We start from the raw sequence: 21,730 nt of genomic DNA on the forward strand, positions 1-21,730 counted from the left end.
GAAGTACTCCTAATTACGAATTTCAAATTAATGTAGTTGGAGTTAATTTTTAAAAAGTGTATTCCTGGGCCTTCATAATAAAATAGGAAAACAAAAACTTCTTGAGAATAATATAGGCTTATGAGTCACCTTTAGATCTTTTTTTAGGAAACTAATTTTGTAAAAATATGACCAAATTCTTTGTTTCATGGGCTGAAACAAAAAGCCATCTTTTTAATAACGTTCTACTAGTGCCCCTATATAAGAGTGAGACAGAATACAACAGTGTCCAAAGAATTATAAGCAAATATCACACACTGGACAATGGAAAGGTACACGATGGGTGTGAGCATGTCGCAGCATTTAACCAGTGGAGAACTTTGAAGAATAAGATTAAGATGTCATCAAGAAAATGTATGGGAGGAGAAGATGGACTGGTCACATGGTTAAGGAAAAGGGAAGACAGGTAGACAGTTACAGTGTTCTGCTGGCATCCTTGTGATGTCAAGAAAAAGGGGAAAAACATCTCCAACGCATTAGGTAAACCTATTTCTTACATGGCTAAACATTGTATAGTTCAGGAAAGCATGGATGGGTTTTGATCTGCATCACTGTAGATAACAAAATGATGGGATCACAGATGCATTTGAAGTATGAGAGGATTAGACTATTTTGATTACTTAAGAAACTCAATTTTCACTTTATACCTGTAAGTTTACTATGACCGTATCACTCTTGATAAATTTGACTTGTCAAATAACTGAGTCAAATGGACTCCATGTTGGTTGCTGTCCTTCTGTTTGGATGACAGCTTCTCTGAAGAAGAGGGAGTGATTCTGGTGAATTAATCTTAATTATTTTCAAGTAGTGATCCCTAAGCTGGCGAACAAATCTTGTGACTTTAGGATCCTGTCAAACTAGAATTTCTCCAGTTGGTCTATTAAACTGTGAAAGGATACCTTTTTCACAGGTCTTTCCCAAGATAAACAAGGAGAACATATTGTATATTTTAGGAAAACTTTAGCGTCTTTCATAACAACTTAAATTTGAAAGTTTTAGATGAGCTCACTGCCTCACACACAATAAAGGCTTAATTGCTCATTTTCTGAGAATGATTTTGCACTGGATAGAGAATAACAATGTATAGGAAGAAGTTGCTGTATTTGGCCAGTGTGGAGAGGAAGCAAGTTGACAAAATCTAGAATCATAAAATTTCAGTTCTAAAGTACTTTCAGAGATGTTAGATGTATGCTTTTGAATGAGAAATATATTTTTTGAATCAGGATATAAATTGAGATTTTGCTGTATTAAGCTTCAGATGAATGACATGTAAACGTACAGTGGAACAAAGTTCATAGTTGAGAAATATGTTTGAATGTAACCTTTCAATTCAACAAACACTTCTTTTTAAACAGTCTGTTCAGAGCATTGCTAAGTAGTGGTCACAAAATGAAAATACTTCCCGACCTCAAGGTACTGATATTTTTACTTGGGGGGAATACAGTATGTATATAGATTTATGTGTCATACTTGGTAAATTGAGTTGGGAAAGAGCATTAGCAACTGAGGGGATTAAGGAAGGCTTTATATAAGGGGAACTTGAAATACACTTGGAAGAAGCTAGATAATAAAGAAGTATTAATCAAACTCCTATTTTTGTTTTCATTATTTCTCTTGGTTGGATGAGGTGGGGGGGATTGTTTTTGTTTTCTTTTGAAGGGGTGGTGCTTTTCATGGAGAAAAATACAGCATTACTTTAGTTAGATTTTTTTAATAAAAATATTTAATCTATTCATAATATATGGTGTAGGGTTATGGATCATCATACCTGTTACTATTTTTTTCCTTTTTTATCTAATTTAATGACTTTTCCTTATTCAGTAGGTTTTTTTATTTTTAGTTTTTTATCAAATACTAATATTGATATGTTCTTTCCCTCTTTCTAAAATCTAGCAGCAGGTAGTTTTAAACATTTGCCACTTTATAATACATTTTAGCATCTATTAGACAACTCTTCCTTCAAAAATTCAACTTCAGTACTTAATCCTTTTTAATATTCTTCTTGTTTTGTTTTTCCATATGAATTTTGTTACAGTTTTATCTAAATTATATGTAGTAGCTCATTGGTGTTAAGTATGTTAAGAGTATAAATTGGAGAAGTAGTTGACATTTTTTCTATGTTTGCTTAATTAGGTGCAGGGAATATAGTTAATTTTTTTTCTTTCAGTTTTTCCTTAAGTTCTGTCAGTCATTTGGAAATTGGAGGATGGCTGAAGAAATTATGGTTTATGAATGTAGTGGAATACTGTGCTATAAGAAGTGACCTAGGTTTACTATCTTGGTGTCAACTTCAGCTCCTTACCTGGTATATCCTCTTACCCCATACATATCCAGTCAGTAGCCAGATCTTGTATTTTCTATCTCTGCATCTCTTGCTTTTGTCCCCATCTCTATATTTGTATAGCTGCTACCACTCACAGGTTTCCAAAGTGGGCAATACCTCCCCCTGGAGGGCCCTGGACTGATCTAAGAGGGTGGGTAGTAGCCTCAAGTGCATTTGGGGTGGGGCATTGAATAAAAATAAAGGGGCAGTAGAAGCACAAGGAAAGAGGAGGAGAAAATTTTGAAAAACTGTTTGTACATGTTTCATCTGTTATATGACAGAGCTAAAGTCATAGCAATTACATTATTTTCCAAATAAAAACACAAAATGCAAATTATGACTGATCAGTGGTCAAGTCTGCTGACAGGTCTTAACAAGCAAGTGTTGAAAGGAGGGTGTATCTTGTGTTGTCAGGAAGTCCAGCGTGCATCAGCAGGGAATATATGCGTGTAATTACTTATTTACAATGTGATACTATGTGATTACATGATGCAATATTGCATCATAAAAATTTCAATGCAGGAAAAAACCAACAAATTTACAATAAATTATTAAATTTAAGATGCGTCATTTAAAAAATTATATATTTTTTTGAAATGCAAATTAAAAAACCATTAAAGGATTAAAGAAAGTAGATTTTCAGGGGGGTGCTGAGTAATTTAAAAAAAATTTTTTTGAAAAGTGGATGGTAGGCCAAATAAGCTTGGGAACCTCTTATCTCTCACCAGAACTGTTGCAGTAGCCTCCTAATTGGCATCCAAGACTCATATTTTTCTCTTCTTCAGTCCATTCTCTTCATAGCTAGCTGCCAAAGTGATTTTCCTAAAGTGCAGGTCTGACCATCTCTTCCCTTTACTCAATAAACTCTGGGGGGTGGCTCCCTGTTGGCTCAGGATCAAATATTATTTCTTTTTTATCCCATTCTTTCTTAATATTGCTTTTTAAGTTTTACAATGTACATAATTATAATTAGGTGGTTTATAAATGAGAAAATATAAATGAAATCTGGTACATTTTCAAAAATCTTGCTGATAGGTATGACCAATCTAAAAAGTTTGGAGTACATTGTGATAGGTCACTAAAATAGTGACACAGTACTTCTCATAATGCTGTCATTACTGTTCAATAAGTTTACTTTCCATGTGTTCATCCATATTGTTGATAAAAGGTTTTGAATAGGACAAACCCATAGACAGAACCCTGTAGCAATCATAGGATCATATATATATAAAAGTATTTATTAAGCATCTACTATGTGCCAGACACTGGGCTAACAATTATTATCTCTTTTGATCCTCACAACAACCTTGGGAAGTAGGTGCTATTATTATCCCCATTTTACATTTGAGGAAACTGAGGCAGGTAGAAATTAAATGACTTGCCCAGGAGCACAAAGTGACTGTGGCTGGATTTCAACTTAGGTTTTCCTGAGTCCAAAACCAGTGACTGTTGTGCCACCTAGCTGCCCATCATAGTCCATTTAACACAGATCTATTAATTAACACTGGTATATGGCTATTCAACCACCTGCCACTTAATCAAACAGCAGTCGTTTTCATATTTTTCCTCTTATCCACAAGAATATCCTGGAAAATATTTTAAAGCTTATGTTGATATCAAGATATTACTAATGTTATTTTCTAGATATGCTTATTAGCTTATCAGTAAAGGAAAATAGTTGCTTGTGTAGAAATGGAAGATGGGTAGATAGAATAATTATTCTTTAAAGTTGTGTTTCTAATGTACTTTGATAGTTCATTTGCGTGAAATTATTCTAGTTTCTGTGAACGTTGTTTCTGTGTTTTCATTCAGTAGGGAAGCTATGGGGTAGGGTGTGTGTGGATGTGTGTGCACTTGTGTGTGCACGTGCATAATACAGTTTAATGTACTGGTTTTCCTTATTTAAAAGCAAACTTTCCCTATTGATTTAATGATTTAAATCAAGTAGTAATGTTTGAAATAATATTCCTTTTTCAATTAAATTACTTCTTAAACTCCTTAATCAAATGGTGCATATTTTTGTCTTAGATTTATAAATATATTGATTATTTGAAGAAGTACTTCTGAAGAAGAGGTGATTTTGCTAGATTTGCTATACAGTTTTTAGCTGCAGTAATCTTCACTTAAAATGTCTGTTGTGTCATTCATGTATCAGGAGCTCTTAGCATATCCAAAGATACTAATTTATATTATTCATGTATGTGATAAGTATTTTAAAATAAAACAAGTCCATCTCTATTTTAGTGACAACATGAATTGAAAGCTGTTTTTAACTTCTTTTCCTATTTCTTAAATGACTAAGTTTTTTAAGCTCATATGTTACCTTTGTCATAATAGTCCTTTTGTGCTAGGCAGAGTAGATTCTCAAATTAAACATTAAAATTCTTTTATTGGCTCCCTAATTATGATATTGTTTTTTCCTTCTGTATTTCATTATTGATTGGGAGGGAGCTTTAATAATTGATGTATCAAACAATGAAGCTGTCAGCTAGATAGCCACTAAGTTAACAGGTCCATGGAACAGCTGCTGGCTGTGTAAACTTTGGACCAGGTTGCTTAGGAGATTTCGGATCAATTTGTTGAATCAGTATTCTGTTTTCTTTGATATCTGCCTTCAGTGTATTTGGTTTATTTGGTTATGTAAGGTTAATTCACACTATGGTGTAGTATAAAGAGCACTGGAAAGAGTCCAAAAGATCAGTATTTTAGTCCTAGCTCTGCCACTTAGTGACTGTGTGAGTTTGGGCAAGACATTTCACCTCTCCTGGCCTTTTCCTTATCTATAAAATGAGGGTGTAGGAATCATTCATTTCTTAAACTAATATTCTTTGGTTCCATTTGTGCACTTATATTATTATGATTTCCTTCTCTTCTCTCCCCTGTCAAACACTGAAGCTTTCTTTTAATTAAAAAAAAATCTTTATCTTTAAACTTTCACAGCTAATAACTGTGGTAGAATATGTAAATGTATTTCCAGCTTAAACAGTCTCTTCTTTGAAATAGTCTTTTGACTTGAGATCTATGGAAGGAGCATATAAGTAGGTGAGAATGTTTCTATTATAAACATACAATTTATAAATCATAAAAGTTGTTTTGTTCTACGCAATAATCCTGTGAGTTGCATCCTATGAGATGCATTATCTTTATAATGCATCTGAAGGAACTGAGACTTGGAGAAGTTAATTGATCTCATAGTCACAAAAAGCTTCTAAACCTAAGGGATAGGATTCAAATCTCCTGACTCTTAGTACTGTACTATTTTCTTTAAACAAAACTTTTCAGCTTAATATTTTTTCATCTTCAAACAAGTCAAACAGATTTGTGATCTTAGAGATTTTGCTGTTCCCTCAAATGATCCACCTATTCCTACCCATTCTTTGTGTTTTTTAACAAATTTATCTCAGGCAGAAAGAGGGATCATCATAGAAGTACCAGGACGCACCTGGTACATCTGTACATCTGTTAACTCTCTCTTACCCTGTATCAGCCTATCGTCTGGTCATTTCCTAGATAATATCCTTTATTAGTGTTCTTTGAAATTTCTTATGTTATTTTGTAGCTTGTTCACATCTACCATATGCGTCTCTCCGTGATGGTTGGTTATCCTGTTGTGCTGCATATTTCAGCCATATAATACTGGTAGAATATAACAAAAACTTTTAAACAGTTTGCCCTTATTTTAAACTGCTTGAGAATAGAAACCATTTCATAGATCATATTTTTGTACTCAGCATCTTGCTAAAGTTAAGATTTTTTAATTAAAACATAACAAGATACAATGAACTCACCCCCAAAAGATCTTAGGCTGGACCTATGAACTGTAACTGTTTAGATAAAATTCAACAGAGATAAATATAAAATTAGACTTGGGTTCAGAAAAATCAGTTTCACAAGTATAGCTTGGGGAGCATATAAGTTAAAACAGTTCATCTACTAAAGAATTCACAGTTTTAGTCAACTGCAAACTAATTATTTATGGGCCAGTATTATAATGTGGCAACTTATGATACTGGTCTGCATAAAGAGAGGCATAGTTTTCAGGAATTAAGGAGGTTATTATTTTTTTTTTGGGTACTCCACATTGATGAGAACATGTCTAGAGTGTTGTATTAATTCTTAATTCACCAGTTTTAGAAGGACATTGATGAACTGGAGAGTATCTAGAGAAGGGCAGCCAGGATGATAAATGTTGTTGAGTTCAAATTACATGAGAATGGTTGAAAGAAGACTCTGGAGGGGGTTTAGAACTTTGGATGTTGATGGGCAGTGTATCTTATACCTATTTCAAATATTGAAAGGCTTGCTTGTGGAAGAAGGATTCGATCTGTTTTAGCCTACTAGCCAAAGCAAGGAGCAATGGCTAGAAGTTAGAAAAATCAAATTTAGTCTTGAGGTCAGGGAAAACTTCTTAACAATTAGAGCTCTCCAAAAGTGGAATGGGCTGCCAAAGGAGAGACAGGTTTTGCAAATATGTGCATGTATGTATATTATATTTTAAACTTTACATTTATTTTTAATATTTAAAAAAAAATTTGATTTCCAAATTCTCTCCATTCCTACTCATTAAGAAGGCAAGTGGTATATCAGTATATGTGCATATCTTTAAAATTTTCCGAAGAAAAGTTTACTAGTACACCTTAGTTACCAAAATAATTGTTAGGAATTTAGCCCTTTTTTTTTTTCCATTTTAAATATTTCATGTCTAGATATGATGCAAAGCAAATTACCTTTTTTGGTGTAGTTTTAATTGCTGGGTAGGACCTGTTTTATCTTCTTTAATAAACACTGATCCATATCCCTTTCTAACATATGACACTAAATGTCTGGCTATCATACTTCAAAGCTAGATTTTCCATTTAGCTCTTGAGTTTTTAAACTCAGAAGTAAGATTTTTAAAATAGCCAGTCGTACACCTGATTCTATAAAGGTATGTTTAGTAACTACATATTTTTGTATTAAACTACTGCAGTTGAAGAAATTGATGATTTCTGGGAAGTTTTTACAGTGTTTTATTTTAAGTGGAAACAGCATTAGCTTTCAAAAATGTTACAAAAGAGCTTAAAAAGATGTAATTCTAGATATCACATTTAAAGAAGTATTAATATTTTAAAATTTCCTGCAGTTGCTAAATTTTTCGGTTAAGAAAAGAGTAATCAGGGATTTTTTGGAGGAGAGGAGGGATTCAGGGGAATAAAAATTTATTTCGTTTGTGTAAGAACATGAGTTTACTGTCCAATGGTATCACAAAGACTTAAAAATAACCTTCTAATATATCCTCTCTAGTAAAGATGTCTATTCGTATGAACTTATTGGGTTTAATCATTTGATTTGATCATTTAATGTTGATTTTGCTGCTTCATGTGTGAATGGGGATATGAAGAATTAACTAATACATTTGGGTGAAATCTGTGCTATGGAACTTAAAGTGATTTTTTTTTTAGTACTTTCATTAAGAATTCACATGGAACCAGAATAAGAAGGGATGTGGTTTGGGTTTTTGTTTGTTTTTTGGTATGCCTAGTGCCTAGTACAGTGCCTTAGTAGACATTTAATAAATGGTAGCTGATTGGTGTCCAGTCGGTGTGCAAGTATTTATGAATGTTTCTTACACTTTTTTGCTCTCCTTTTGGCAATGACAGAGACACAATTTAAGGACATGAAGAATAAATTAAATTTCTTGATCACTTTTTCCTAGAGTACACCTAGAGGTAGCTGGCCTTGGAAGGGTATGTGGGGGGGGAACTAGACGTTTAACTTCTCAGACTGTCAGCCAACTTAATAAGAACTAAAAGAAGTTGCTGATTTGATCTGCGTATATGTTAATGGCAGAGGAGGTTCCCTGTGTCAGAGCTGAGCCACAAAAAGAAAATGTTTATAATAGAAAATTTTAAGGTTAGCAAAAAGTGTTGATTTTAGAGTCATAAAACCTGAATTTGAGTTCTGGCTCTACTGTTAATGGCTAGGTGACCTCTACAAATCATTCATTGATCCTCTTTGAACCTTAGGTTCCTCAGAGGATTGGACTGAATAACTTAAAGGATCTTCTGGTTTGAGATCTATGATCCTATGAAAGTATGATGTCATGAAAAAAGAGCTTTGTCGATTATAAAGTTTTATTTAAATATGAGCTATTACTATTACTACACTCTCTGAAATTTACACCTTGTTATTCTTTGGGTTAAAACATTGTTTCCTAAAGACTCCAGGTAAAAAAGGTAATTAGTTACTTGGGAAAGAGGTAACCCAATAGCTTCTGTTTCTGTTTAATCATAGATTATTTTACCAATGAATTGGAATGGGACTCTATGTAGATGTTAATAAGGTGCAGATAGGGGAGGGCCAGCCCAAGGAGTATACTGCTGTGGGTGAAAGAAGTCAGACCACTTTGGTAGAGGGGGCACCAAAAGGAAGATACCATGTAAGAAAATGGAATTCTGAGAGCAAAATTTGTCTACATCAAAGCTTGGTTTAAGACAGCTGTTTATCTAATGGCATGGTCTTCAGAGCGAGAAGGAAGCTTTGAGATTGTCTATTTTAGGCCTCTTTTTATTAGGGAAGAAGCTGGGTCTCAAGACCCATCTTTCTTTCTACCTTTTATGACTAAAATTATTGATTTTAACCTGTGTTGTTGTTTTTTAAGAAAAAAATTTATTCTGAACTCAAAACACCAAAACAACAAAAAAATTAAGTGTACATAGCATAACACAGAAAGTGGATTGCATATGAATCTCTTTTATTCTGCTTGCCTATACTTGCTTTTGAATTTCTTTCTGTTCTCTTCTGCGCTTTTCACAGACCCTCTTTTTCTTTTGCATTACTATTGCTCAATCTCCTTCCTCCCCAATTTTAATAAATATTAATAAAGTCGAGCAAAATTAATCCACGTAGTAGCCATGTCCAAAAATGTGTATCTGTGAATCTTTTGTCCATGGCAGATGACATGCTTCATTAGAGATCCAGTGGAGATATAATTGGTCATTGCATTGATCAGAGTTTTAAAGTTTTAAAATGTTGTTGTCCTTGTATAAATTGTTCTTAATGACTCTACTCACTTCATTCTGGTTCTGGTCAGTTGTACTACTTGGGATTTTCCGGTCTTTTGTTATTTTTATAGTTCAATAATATTTCATTATACTCCTATACCACATTTTGTTGAACCATTTCCCAATTGTCTTAGAGGCACCTTTATATTTTCTTTGCTTTTTTTAAAAGCATGTTTTGTTTTCTTTGTTTTTAGGGAGTCAAATGATTATTGAATTAATCTCTTCTTGATGTGTTTTCCGGCTCAGTTTCAGATTTCAAATATCTTATGTTTTCTTCCCTTTTTTCAGTATTTTACTTTTGTTCTAGTATTTTTTTCTATCTCATGGAGTTATTTTCTTATTTGTCTATTCTAGTTTTCAGGGATTTTATTTCTTGGGAAACGTTTACCAGTTTCTTTAGGCTACTTATTCTTCCAGTTCTTTCCTCCAGAACTTTTATTTTTTCTCTTCTAAGTATTCATGTCCTCGTGGAAAATCTCTTTCCTTCAACTTTCTACTACTCGCTTTCTGGGTACCTTTAAATTTGAAGTACTTTCTTTTTGTTTTGTTGAGTAGTTTCTTTGATTTATTCATTTCCAGATTTAGTTTCTGAATTAAGGCTTTATGCTAGGACCAGGCTGCATACCTTGCTGTGATTTTGAGGGGGTGAGGGCTTGGCTCTCCATGACCTCACCCTGGGTGTCTTAGGTTCTTACACTGACTTCCACTTCCTAGGGTTAGTTCCCCTGGAATTTTTTTTTAAAAATATATTAAGGGAAGTGATGACAATGACTGGTCAATAGTTTCCATTTCTTAGGAATCACAAACTGTAACTGTCACTGGGTTGTAACACTGAAATGTCCCCAGTGGCATTCTGTGTTTCTTTTTTCCCCCCACTTAGTAGTATTTTAGTTTTTCCAATTACATGTAAAGATAGTTTTCAACATTCACTTTTTTCTTCCTCCCCAAGCAATTTGATGTAAACTATATATAATGCAATCATATTAAACATACTTCCATATCAGTCATATTATGAAAAAAAGAATCAAAATAAAAGGGAAAAACCACAAGAAAGAAAAAAAAGAGAGAGAAAATAGTATGCTTTAATATGCATTCAGACTCCATAGTTTTTTCTCTGGATCCCCCTGAATTTTGAAGTTCACGATGCTGGATCTTCAGTGTTCTCTCTGGTGACCCTAATCTGGAGTGTCCTAATTTGTCTGTTGCTTGCCTGAAGATTGTTTTCTGGTTGCTGTGTCCTCGGACTCACAGACTGTCTCAAGAGAACAGTTTTTGTTACATCTGGACACTGAGTCTTATATGCTACGTATGTCCTGTTTCTGAGAGCCTGTGCTGTCCTGCATTATTGGCTTTGATGACACCTCCCTTTTGTGTTTCCTAAGGGTTTCCAGCTAGCATTATTGTACAATTCTGGGATAGAAGAAGTCCCTTACATTCATCCTTTCTGCGTCTTATGACTCTTCTTACTCTTTGATCTGGTGACGCTGGCCTTTTTCCTCAAACAAGACACTGTCTCTTCTGGATGTATATGTATATTTTGACTGTTCTTCATGCCTGGAATGTTCTTCCTCCTCATCTCTGCCTCCTGTTTTCTTTCAAGTCCCAGATAAAATCCTACTTACAGGAAGCCTCTCTCAATCTCTCTTAATTCTAGTGCTTTTCTTCGGTTGATTATCTCCCAGTTGTCCTTTATATAGCTTACTCACCCATAGTTATTTGAATATTGTCTTCCCCATTAGATTGTGAGCTCCTTCTTTTGCCTTTGTTTGTATCCTCAAATGTGTAGTGTGGTGCCTGGCACATAATATAGGTGATTAATAAATGATTACTTGTTATAGATTCTCATTGGATTTCTTGATCACCATGTGTGGGACAGCGACCCCAACCCAAATAAACTCAGAGACCTCATGGTGGAAAGTAAAGGTTACCTTTATTACAATCTCGCGAGATGGCTGTCTGCTCCTTCGATACACGTAGAGAGAGAGAGAAGTGGAGTAACAGGGGCCGCCTTATGAAAGCAAGCCTCCACCCACCACGCAAACAAGTTTCCACCCATCACTATCCCTTACCCTCTTACCCCCTTACCTGGGGGTGGGCTTACATTCTAAGCTCGAAAATCAAAGACAAAGAAAGAGGCTGGAAGCTCAGGTTGGGGGTGGGGCAGGGCTTATTCTTTCTGTTAAGTGCTTAAAAAACAGGGTTTAAGTGGGGGAGTATTTTGAAAGTAATAATCAAGAATTATTTGACACTTTGAGGAGCCTTCACTTCTGAGAGTTCATTTCTCACACTACCTTCTGAACTCATTACCTTAATTACACTGAGAAGTCTTCACTGGGACATCCCATTCAATGGTTTGGTCTGATGTGTACCTTTGGGCTTTTTTTTCCCCTTAAACTGGAGTGGGTTTGTGGGAACCCAGGGGGTCTGAGCTGCATTCAGGTAACCATCTTATGAGGAAGTTGATGATGCTTTTTTTAAATCAGTCTATCAAGAAGCATTATTAAGCTCTTAATATGACACAAGAACTGTGCTAAGCCCTAGGTATATGAAGATAAGAGTCTTTGCTGTCATGGTGAGGAGACAATGTGTATGTGAATAAGGACCTGAAAGACACTTGGAGAGTTATTGGAAGGTAACTGAAGAGGGAAAGGCCCACTCACTTGAAGGGGGAGGTAAGGAGATGGGTAAAATGAACAAGGACAAGGAAAGGCCTCCTACAGAAAGTGAGCTGATACTTGAAAGATGTCCAGGATTTCAAGAGGTGAGAGAGTGAGCAGGAGAGAACATTCCAGACAGTACAGAGGCGTAGAGAAGGGAGATGGCGTATCATGTGAAGAAACAGAAACAAGATTGGGAATTCATGGAAGGAGGAATAGTGTGTAAAAAGGCAGGAAAGGTTGGAAGGACTAGGTGATGAAGAGTTTTAAATGCCAAACACAGCAGGAAATGTAGGGTTGACATGATTACACTCAAGCTTTAAGACAAGCACTTTAGCTTGTGTGGAAGTTTGGAATGAGAAACTTGAGACGAGGAGACCAATTAGAAGGCTATTGCAGTAGTCTTGGCAAGAGATAAATAAATGCCTGAATTAGGGTGATGGCTATGTGAGTGGAGAGATAGGGTTTTATATTACAGAGTCTGTGGAAATAAAAATGACAAAATTTGGCAACTGATTGGATGTGTGGGGTGAGTGAGAGTGACTGAGTCAAGGATGACATGGAGGTGATGCCTTTGACAGTAGTAGGGAGGTTTGGAAGAGGGGTCAGTTTGGGGAGGTAAAGATAATGTTTTGTTTTGGATGTAAGTTTAAGATGTTCTTAGAGTATCCAATTTGATTGTTCAGTAGATATTTAGTGATGTGAGATGAGAGCTCAAGAGAGAGCAGGGCTGGGAGTAATCTGCATAGATCAGTGAACCCATGGGAGCTGATGAGACCATCTATTCAGAAATTAGAGAAGATAGAAGGCCCAAAACAGTCTTGGGTGACAGGCACAATTAGTATGTTACTTTGATCAAATCAAGCAGTGGATACTAAGGTAAGGTCGGACAGGTGAAAAAACCAAGATAGAGCAGTCACAAAAACCAATAGTGGTTGGAGGAGGAGGAGGTAGTCAAAAGTGTCAAGTGTTGCTTGAAGGGTGAGGATCGAGTAAAGGCCATTTGATGTGGTCATTAAAAGGTCAGTTGAATGAGGAAGTGGAGGTAGCAAACATTGCTAGATGGTGTTTTTTCTCCCATAAATGTTTAGCTGAGGAGGGGAAGAAAGATAAAGGATGATAGAAGAAATAGTAGGCTTCATTGAAGGTTTTTCATCCTTTAAAGATGAGCAGCACTTGGATGTGTGTGGTAATAGAGGAACATGTCATTTGGGAGAGATTGAAGATTAGTGGGAAGGATAATGGGGAAATCATCTGGAGAAGATAGGAAGTGATAGGATTCAGGGTACTTGTAGGGTTGTTATTTGAGAAGGAAAAGAACCACTTATTTGTCATTTAAAGCACCTGTTATGCAGTATATCCAATTGTCATTATGATAAATTGCAGAGAATAGGAAGAAAATGAAACAACCTGCTGCCAAGGTGTGTGCATTTTATTGAGGAGTGAGGGTGGGAGTGGAGGAGAGACAACATGTGTTCATATAAGTATATGCAAAATAAATACGAAGTTATTTTGGACAGGAGACTTTAGTAGCCAAGGCAATAAGGAGAGACTTTTTGGAGGGGACATTTGAGCAGAGCTAGTGGAGTGGATTTCAGAAATATGACAGCTTGTGCAAAGGATACCAAGGAGGAACATCAGGTAGGCCCATTGGCTGAAATATGTGCAGTGTGCAAAGGGGATAATATAATTTGGCCATAAAGGGAGGTTGGAGCAAGAGCGTGAAGGGCATTAAAATACCAAAGATAGAATCCAAAGTTTGTGGCAGAGGAGTGAAACCCGTTCTTTAGGATCAAATACAGTAGGTATTTGAAGTCCTTTACGATCTACTCCACTGTACCTTTCCAGCTTCATTGTACCTTACTACCAGTGGGCTACCTATCCTGGCCTTCTTGTTATTCCACACACAGGACACTCAGCCTCTACTGATGACTTCGTCAGCATTCTCTACTGCCTTTGCACAGACTTTCCCCTTACTTGAAATGCACTCCTTCCTCACTTCCACTACCTGAATCATTTCAGATCAAGTGCCATTTTTTTCTCGAGAACTTTTCTTACCTCTTTTCCTCCTAAAATCTGATTCCTTACTCTCTTCCTCTAGATACCTTTTATTGATTTTTTTTTTGTGTACTAACATGTGTATGTGTCTTCCCCCATAGAATGTGAGGTCCTTAAGTATCAGGAATTGTTTCATTTTTGTCCTTGTATTCCTAGCACCTACACAGTGCATGGCACTGGCACAGAATGTTTAATAGATATTTGTTAATTAATTGAAAGAGAAACTTACTAAAAGTTTATTATGCCACATTTTACAAACAAATTTAGGGATTTTTTTTGGATATACCAGGAAGTTAGTATCATATACCGTTATCATTATAGTTACCAGCTTAATTATAGGCACTGGTTTTTAATGTTGTATATTGTTTTAAAATGCTGTGGTTTTAGCTTGGTTAATGAGTCCTGGAAAATCAATCAATAAAATTTTATTAAGTACCTACTATATTCCAGGCACTGTGCTAAGGACTGGGGTTACAAAAAGAGTCAGAAGACAATCCCTTCCCTTAAGGAACTTATGTTCTAATGGGGCATACCAATGTTATGTACAAACAAACTGAGTAAAGTATAAATGGGAATGAATCAGTAGAAGGAAGACACTGGAATTGAGGTTATCTTGAGAGATTTGGGGAAGGCTTCCAGTAAGAATTGGAATTTTGGTTGGGACTTAAAGGAAGCCAAAGAAGTCAGTAGGTGAAGTTGAGGAGGGAGACTGTTCCAAGAATTGGGGCTAGCCAGAGAAAGCAATTAGGAATGGATATAAACTAAAGAATTTGGTTTGGTGGAATATCATATAAGGGTTTACTATAAGACTTATACTGTAAGTCAATTATGAATTGATTTTCTTCTTTCTTAAGAAATTAAAATTAAAAACTCCTGGCAGGAAAAGAAAACATAAAAAGTCATTTGACTGGCATTCTAGAATGGCTACTGCATTATATTACAGTTCATTTAAAGTACTTTTTTTTTCAGGGGAGTGTAAAAAAATATTTCCCACAAGTTTTTTGGTTTTTTTTTTTTAACTTACATATTCTCCCCATTTGTAATATGGTAACCAGAATCAGCATTTTTGAAAAGTTTCTGGTACAAATAGTTACTCTGAGGATAAATAAGGACATGGATTAGTTGGTAAAGGAACAAACATCTGCCATAACCGTTTCTTATTATTTTTCTTTTTCACCTTAACTAAGAATGTAGTGGGGGGGATTTCTTCTGGGGTATGGCAACTGCTATCTCTTTATCTTGTTATAGATGCATAGTTTTTGCTAATGGAGGAATAGAAAATTTTGGGTGTTTTGCTTATTTTAATTTAGACATGATTTAAATTTTTAAAAGGAAAGGATAAATAAACTGAGTAGCAAAAGAGATTTAATGGAAAGATGTGTAGAACCAGGAAAGACCTGCATTTAAATCCTGACTCCTTGTACTATAAATTGTGACATTGGGCAGGTCAACCCCTCTGAGCCTCTTTTCTTCTATGATTTGCCCATAGTCACACAAAATGGATATGATGCTTCCAGTATCTATTTCCCAAGGAAATTGTGAAGAAGTTTTTAAGCATAAAATCCATGAGTTCTATACAAAGGTTGAAGTTGTTCTCATTTAAAATGAAGCCACATATTCGGGTTTACTGGTATAGTTTAAGACACAGTTAGTTGCAGTTCCGTTTTCTTACTTTAATGTTGTATAGGGATGTAGGGTATGTTGTAGATCAAGCTCATCAAGTTCAGCCCAGATAAGTCTTCATGTCATTTCCCCTGGTCCTTAGGTGGTCTATAGCTGTCATGGCTCTTTTAAATCTTATGTTGGCCCTTACGTTTAGGAAGAGCCTTTCATTTTTCTATTCTGTGCTGTTCTCCAATTTCCTTCCTTGGCTTTAGGCCTGTGTACACCTTACTCATTTTTCTTCCCCAAGTCTCTGGGACTCCAGGGCACTTGAAGTCCTCTTATTTTTTTTTTTTTTTTGCTTCTCTTCTTTCCCCTATCCCTCCCCAAGTTCTCTCTGACCTTTTTGGTTTTCCTGAAGCATATAGAATCAAATTTCTAGAGCAGGGAGGAACCTTAAAGACCACCTAGTCTAAACACTTTATTTAAGAGGTGGAGAGACTGAAACCCTAAGAAGATTAAATGACTTTTGCCCAGAGTCACACAAGAGTCACACAAGTGAGATGTACTAGTCGACTGTACTAGTTGGTTTTATCTTACCCATTCCTTATCACAAAAGTCCTTATCACAGAAGTTTTATCACATTAAATTTACTTTATTATATATAATAAAAATAAGAAACCTATTTTTTAAATCAAGGGAATATAAAGGATATCTAGCAAGTACTTCGATGTGATTATGGTATAAATGTAAAAAGCTATAAAAGAGAACTTTTCTTGCTTGGCTTTTGAAAGACATGCTTTAAAAGGGAGGAGGACCATTACCTGGCTGTGGCTTAATACCTCTGGAACCTTGTGTAAGTCATTTTATTAGTTAGGCTTCAGGTTTATTGTCTTTAAAGTTATATAATTGGAGTAGGTGATCTTCCAAGGTCCCTTCCAGCCCTAAATCCTATTATTTGCCATAGCTTCATTTGAGTTATATTTTTAATGTTCTAAGGAAGTAAGACTATTTGACCTAATGCGTTATTTCTGTCACGATTTATTTTATAACATATATTAGTAAGGAGCATTTGGCATTTGTTTCTCATGTAATTTTCACATGAGGAAATTGTGAAAATCATTAGTCTCAAATTTTTTTTTTTATTTTTTGGAGTTTTACTTGCATTTTGGTACCTAGTAGCCATTATTTTATCCAACATATTTCTAATACGGCACTTAAGATGAGTTTGAATAAAGCCATGATTTAAATGTCATAGTGGAGCTTGCTGTTTTAACATATCTGTTTTGAAATATTTTGTAACATCATCCTATGATTTCTCAATTTTGTAGTTTAAGGATTTAGATTTTGGAAGGTCTTTAGAGGTCACCTAGTTTAGTTCTCTCATTTATAGAGTTATCAGGCAGGGGGTCTAAGTCATTTGTCCAAAGTCACATAGATAGTAAATAAAACTGGGGTTTTATTTTTGAGGTCCTTTGACTCCAAATTCAGTTTGTAGATCAAATTTTATAAAAGCAACGTATTTTGGTGTACCAACTTGCTTTCAACAGTGTTGTATTTAGACTTCTGTAAAAACATTTAGAAATAATGTTATGATCTTAGAGTAATGCTTAAATTAGGAATAAAATAGTTTTGTAAACTATAATTTAAAAAACTTTTGAGAAATGAAAATTGTTTATATGTTAGAGGCTTAATTTTCTTTCTTTTCCGTTGTTAGAATAGGGTCTTGCTTATGTTATGGACAGAAAATTCTTGGCAGTTCAGAGTAGAATAGGGCTTATAATTTGTCACTTTTTATGTAATCAGAATAACCGTTGTTTATTGTAAACCCTGATGCCGACAGCATGTGCTGCCTAGTTAAATAGTCTCATTGTAGAAAGCCTGTTTTAACTTCTTTTTTTCCCTTCCCATTTTTAGCGGGGATCTGATGAGCTTCTTTCTTCTGGTATCACTAACGGGCCTTTTACCATGAGCAATTCGACTCCAGCTACAGGTATAGTGAAAATTTGATTTTTCATTTATAAAGGTTTGGCTTTACGTGACAATATATATGGCAAATAGTCCATTTTGTCATTTTGTTCCTGTTATAAATATAGATGATATGCATTATGGGCCAAAGTAATATAGAATAGTCTGTTGTACATACAATTTTAAATTCTGAATTCTTTTTGGTCTAAAATCTAAGTCCTAAAAATAAGGCTCAGCCTTGACATATTGAGTCTTTTTTTAATCCTTAAATGTTTGTTGGAAACCTGAGGACTTGAAATTTAGGGCAGATTTCATTAAAGCCAGATATTCAGTAAGTTAGCACACTTTATTACTGTTATCAAAAATTCTTTGAAAAGGTGTCAATTTCTAAGGTTTCATTCTCAGCCATATAGTATGATTGCTTTTTTCTTTTGAAATATTTTATCTTTAAAATATGGTAGTTTTAGATTAGGGCAGAGGTAGGCAAATTGGGCAAATTCTGTTTTTTGTGAACTTTGAGCTAAGGATGGCTTTTACATTTTAAAATAAAGCCAGATTTGGCTTTCTGGCTGTAATTTGCTGACCCCAGGATTAGAGGAATTAAAATCTTTACAAAGCGTTCTCTATGAAATATCCTAGATTTTAGGGCAGAAAGCAACCTTAGAATTTTTCTAATCAAGCCCTTTCATTCTATAGCTGAGGAATTGATTCTCAGAAATACTGGTATACTCAGGGCCACACAGCTAATTTGCCTTTTGTTCTTAGTTTAATCAAAAATATAATGTTAGGATGAGCTTTTTGAACTATTCATTTTAATATTGAAGGGAACAATTAGGGGTTGGAATAACAACAGGGAAAAGTAAGTCTTATTACATATTTTATTTTTTCAGTAACATGAATGTCATTTTTCCCATCTATTGAAATTAACCCTTTATTAAGCATGTTACCAAAAAAAACCCACTATGCTAATCACAGGCATTCAAAATCAGTTTTCAAGCATTTATTAAATGCATTCACCATCAGTGCTAAATGCTATGGATGCAGAGATAAAAGTGAAATAATTCCCATCCTGTATCTACATGAAACATGAGTACTAGGGACCGGAAGGCACTAGTGATTGGGGGTTAGGGGATGGGATCCCATTAGAGGTCTCCTGTAGAGAGTGGTGTTTGAAGGAAGCCAGGACTTCTAAGAGGTAGAGCAGTGGTTGGAAAGCATTATAGAAGCAAAGGAGGGAGGAGATGGCATGCTCTGTGTTAAAAGGAAAAAGTCTAAGATATACAGTCTGTGGAGGGGAATAATATGTCAAGACGCTGGAAAACAAAAAAGGCCAGGTTGTGAAGAGTCAATAAACATTTAAGCTTCTGCTATGTGCTAGGTGCTGTGATAAACACTAGGGATCCAAAGAAAGGCATGAAACAGCCCCAGTCCTCATGGAGGTCACAGTCTAATGGTGGAGGAAAGGGGCAAGGACAGCACATAAAAAGAACCTGAAAAGCTGGGGGCAAGAGGTTTGGAGGAGGGAGATGTTGTTGTTTGGGTAGCATGAGGCTAATAAAGTTCTTCATCTAGGATGGGAAATCATCTAAGGAGGTGTTAGTTAGGATTGAAGAAGTTTTGGAGAAAATAAGTTTCTGATAATTGTGATGACTAGGAGGGCAGCTGGGTGGGAAATGATGAGGTCAATCCATGAGTGTCTTTCTTGAATGTTCAAGGATATGGGAGGAGTTCTCCACTGTCCACCCATCACTCTTTCCAGTCAGAGGGAGGCAGGCGCGCCCCATGGGCAAGGGGTGGTGAGGAGGTGTGAATTTCAGTGTTTGTTTCATCTTGCAGAATAAGTTTCTCATCATCACATCTGGAAGTGTAGTGAGGTGGTAAATGATGATAGAAGAATTCTAAATTCTAAGTTGGAGTTTATATTTGATCTGAAAATATAGCCATTGGAGTTTAATGAGGAGGAAGAGGAGGAGGATGGTGTTGACCAGTAGGGTTGACTTGATCTGACTCACATGTAAGGAAAATCTCCTTTCACAGCAGTGTGGGAGATGGCTTGGAGTAGAGAGGCTTGGGGCAAAGGGACCAATTAGAAGTGCAGTAGTATAGTCAAGAAGTGATGAGGACTTATTACTATAAATGGATTGGTTGCTGTGTGAATGAAGAGATGGGGATGTATAGAGACATAGAGGTAAAAATGACAAGATTAACAGCTGGATATGTGGGGTAAATGAGTCTGAGGAGTCAAGGATGAGACGAGTTTGTGTGAAGCTGGGTGATTTGAAGTATTATTGAACCTATGGGGAACTGAGGTAAGAGAGAGTAGAGAGGAGGGAAAAGGCATGGAATACTTAATGGGTGTGATGTGGCTCACTTGGTAAATATTTTTGTGAATATATTAAATATAGGTTGGGTCGGGAAGGGAAGGTTTTATGGGGAAAATGTTACTATGGTTTTGCAGGATAAACAAGCTTTATTTAGTCAGGGAAGGAGAGAGATATTTTAGGTGGATAGAACAGAGCAAAAGCATGGAGGCAGGGGATTGAGTAACCTTTGGTTAGATTGGAGGGTTCTGGAAGATGGTTATTTGGTGGTAACATTCAGAAGATATTTTGGGCCAAATCATGGAGTAATTTGTATGCTTAGAAGAGTCTAAATTTTACCATGTGACATTAGCTTGTTGCAAGTAACGATTTAGGAATTAGTCAGTAGATTAATTTTGTTGTTGTTATTATTATCATCATTCCCTGCTCCTATCCTTAACCTCTGGCAAAGAAAGTGTACTCTAGTACCTTTTTAACCTTAGAAAATTTTTTTTAGTCAGCCAAAATATGCCTTCTCACTACCACTCTTCTATTAACCCCAGTTGAGAACACAGGAAAACAAAATGCATTACAAACATTTCAAAACAAATTTCTACATTGGCCATGTCCAAAAAAACACCTGTCTTGTTCTGAATTCTGTGTTCTTCACCTCTCTATCAGGAGATTGTTTCATCATTAGTCCTGGAATCCTGATTGGACATTATATACTGATAAGAGTTCAGTGGCATTCTATTACATTCATACACTATAACTTGTTTATCCATTTCCCAATTGATGAGCATATCCTTAGATTCCCATTCTTTGCCACCTCAAAAAAAAGCTATAAATATTTTTATACATCTTTAGAGTTTGTTTTACTTAGGGCTAATCCTTCCCTTAATCTACCCTCCATGTAATTCCTCTTCCCCCTTTCCCCTCTTGTTTCCTTGTTGAATGAGATGTATTTCTGTACTCAACTCTATGTGTGTTATTTTTTTTCTTTTGACCAGTTCACATGAGAGTGAAGTTCGAGTATCACCTGTTCCTTCTCTCCTTTCACCGTTCCTCCTTCTTTGTATTGATGTCTTTTTGTGTGCACCCTCCTTATTCCCCTCTCTTTCCATTCTTTTCTTAAGATTGCTAAGATATAACAGAACCACTCTCAGGCTTTGACTAATTGGATTTGCTCTATGAACCCCAATGACATGGTTCTGAAGGGATACATACATCATCTCCCTATTTATTTCAATTTAAGCAGTTTATTTTTGTTTAGTTCTTTGTCATTGGCCTTTCGTTTATCTTTTTATGTTTCTTTCTTCATGTGTTTGATCTTCAGAGTTTTTAGTCTTTTAGTCTTTTCATTAGGAATGTTTGGAAGGCCTTTATTTCATCAAAGGTCCATTTCCCTCCCTCTGTAGTGTATTATACTCAGTTTTGCTGGGCACCTTATTCTTGGCTGTATATCCATATCCTTTGTCTTCTAGAATTTCATATCTAAGTTGTCCTTTCCTTTATAGTGCTGGCTGCTAAATCATGTATGATCCTGACTGTGGCTCCTCAGTATTTGAATTCTTTCAGGTTGTTTACAGAATTTTTTTCTTTGTTCTTGGAAGCTCTGGGTTTTGGCTGTGACGTTCCTTAGACTTATCATTTTGGTGTTTCTTTCAGGAAGTGACTGGTGGATGTTTTCTGTTTCCATTTTACCTTTTGATTCCAAGACATCTGGGCAGTTTTACGATT

At 35.6% G+C, this 21,730-nt stretch overlaps 1 protein-coding gene across 3 annotated transcripts in view; it reads left to right on the plus strand.

The window, feature by feature from the left end:
- PTBP3 (polypyrimidine tract binding protein 3) overlaps nucleotides 1-21,730 on the plus strand; it is a 103,756-nt gene that overhangs the window by 18,526 nt on the left and 63,500 nt on the right. For all 3 annotated transcript variants that reach the window (XM_078152855.1, XM_020972420.2, XM_078152856.1), the window contains one exon: nucleotides 17,640-17,715. In XM_078152855.1, the coding sequence (XP_078008981.1) occupies nucleotides 17,691-17,715 (25 nt within the window). In that variant the 5' untranslated portion in view covers nucleotides 17,640-17,690. The remainder of the gene's footprint in view (nucleotides 1-17,639; nucleotides 17,716-21,730) is intronic.

The sequence above is a fragment of the Phascolarctos cinereus genome, unplaced genomic scaffold, assembly GCF_003287225.1.
Source record: "Phascolarctos cinereus isolate Bilbo 61053 unplaced genomic scaffold, phaCin_HiC Scaffold_4;HRSCAF=312, whole genome shotgun sequence".
NCBI lineage: Eukaryota > Metazoa > Chordata > Mammalia > Diprotodontia > Phascolarctidae > Phascolarctos > Phascolarctos cinereus.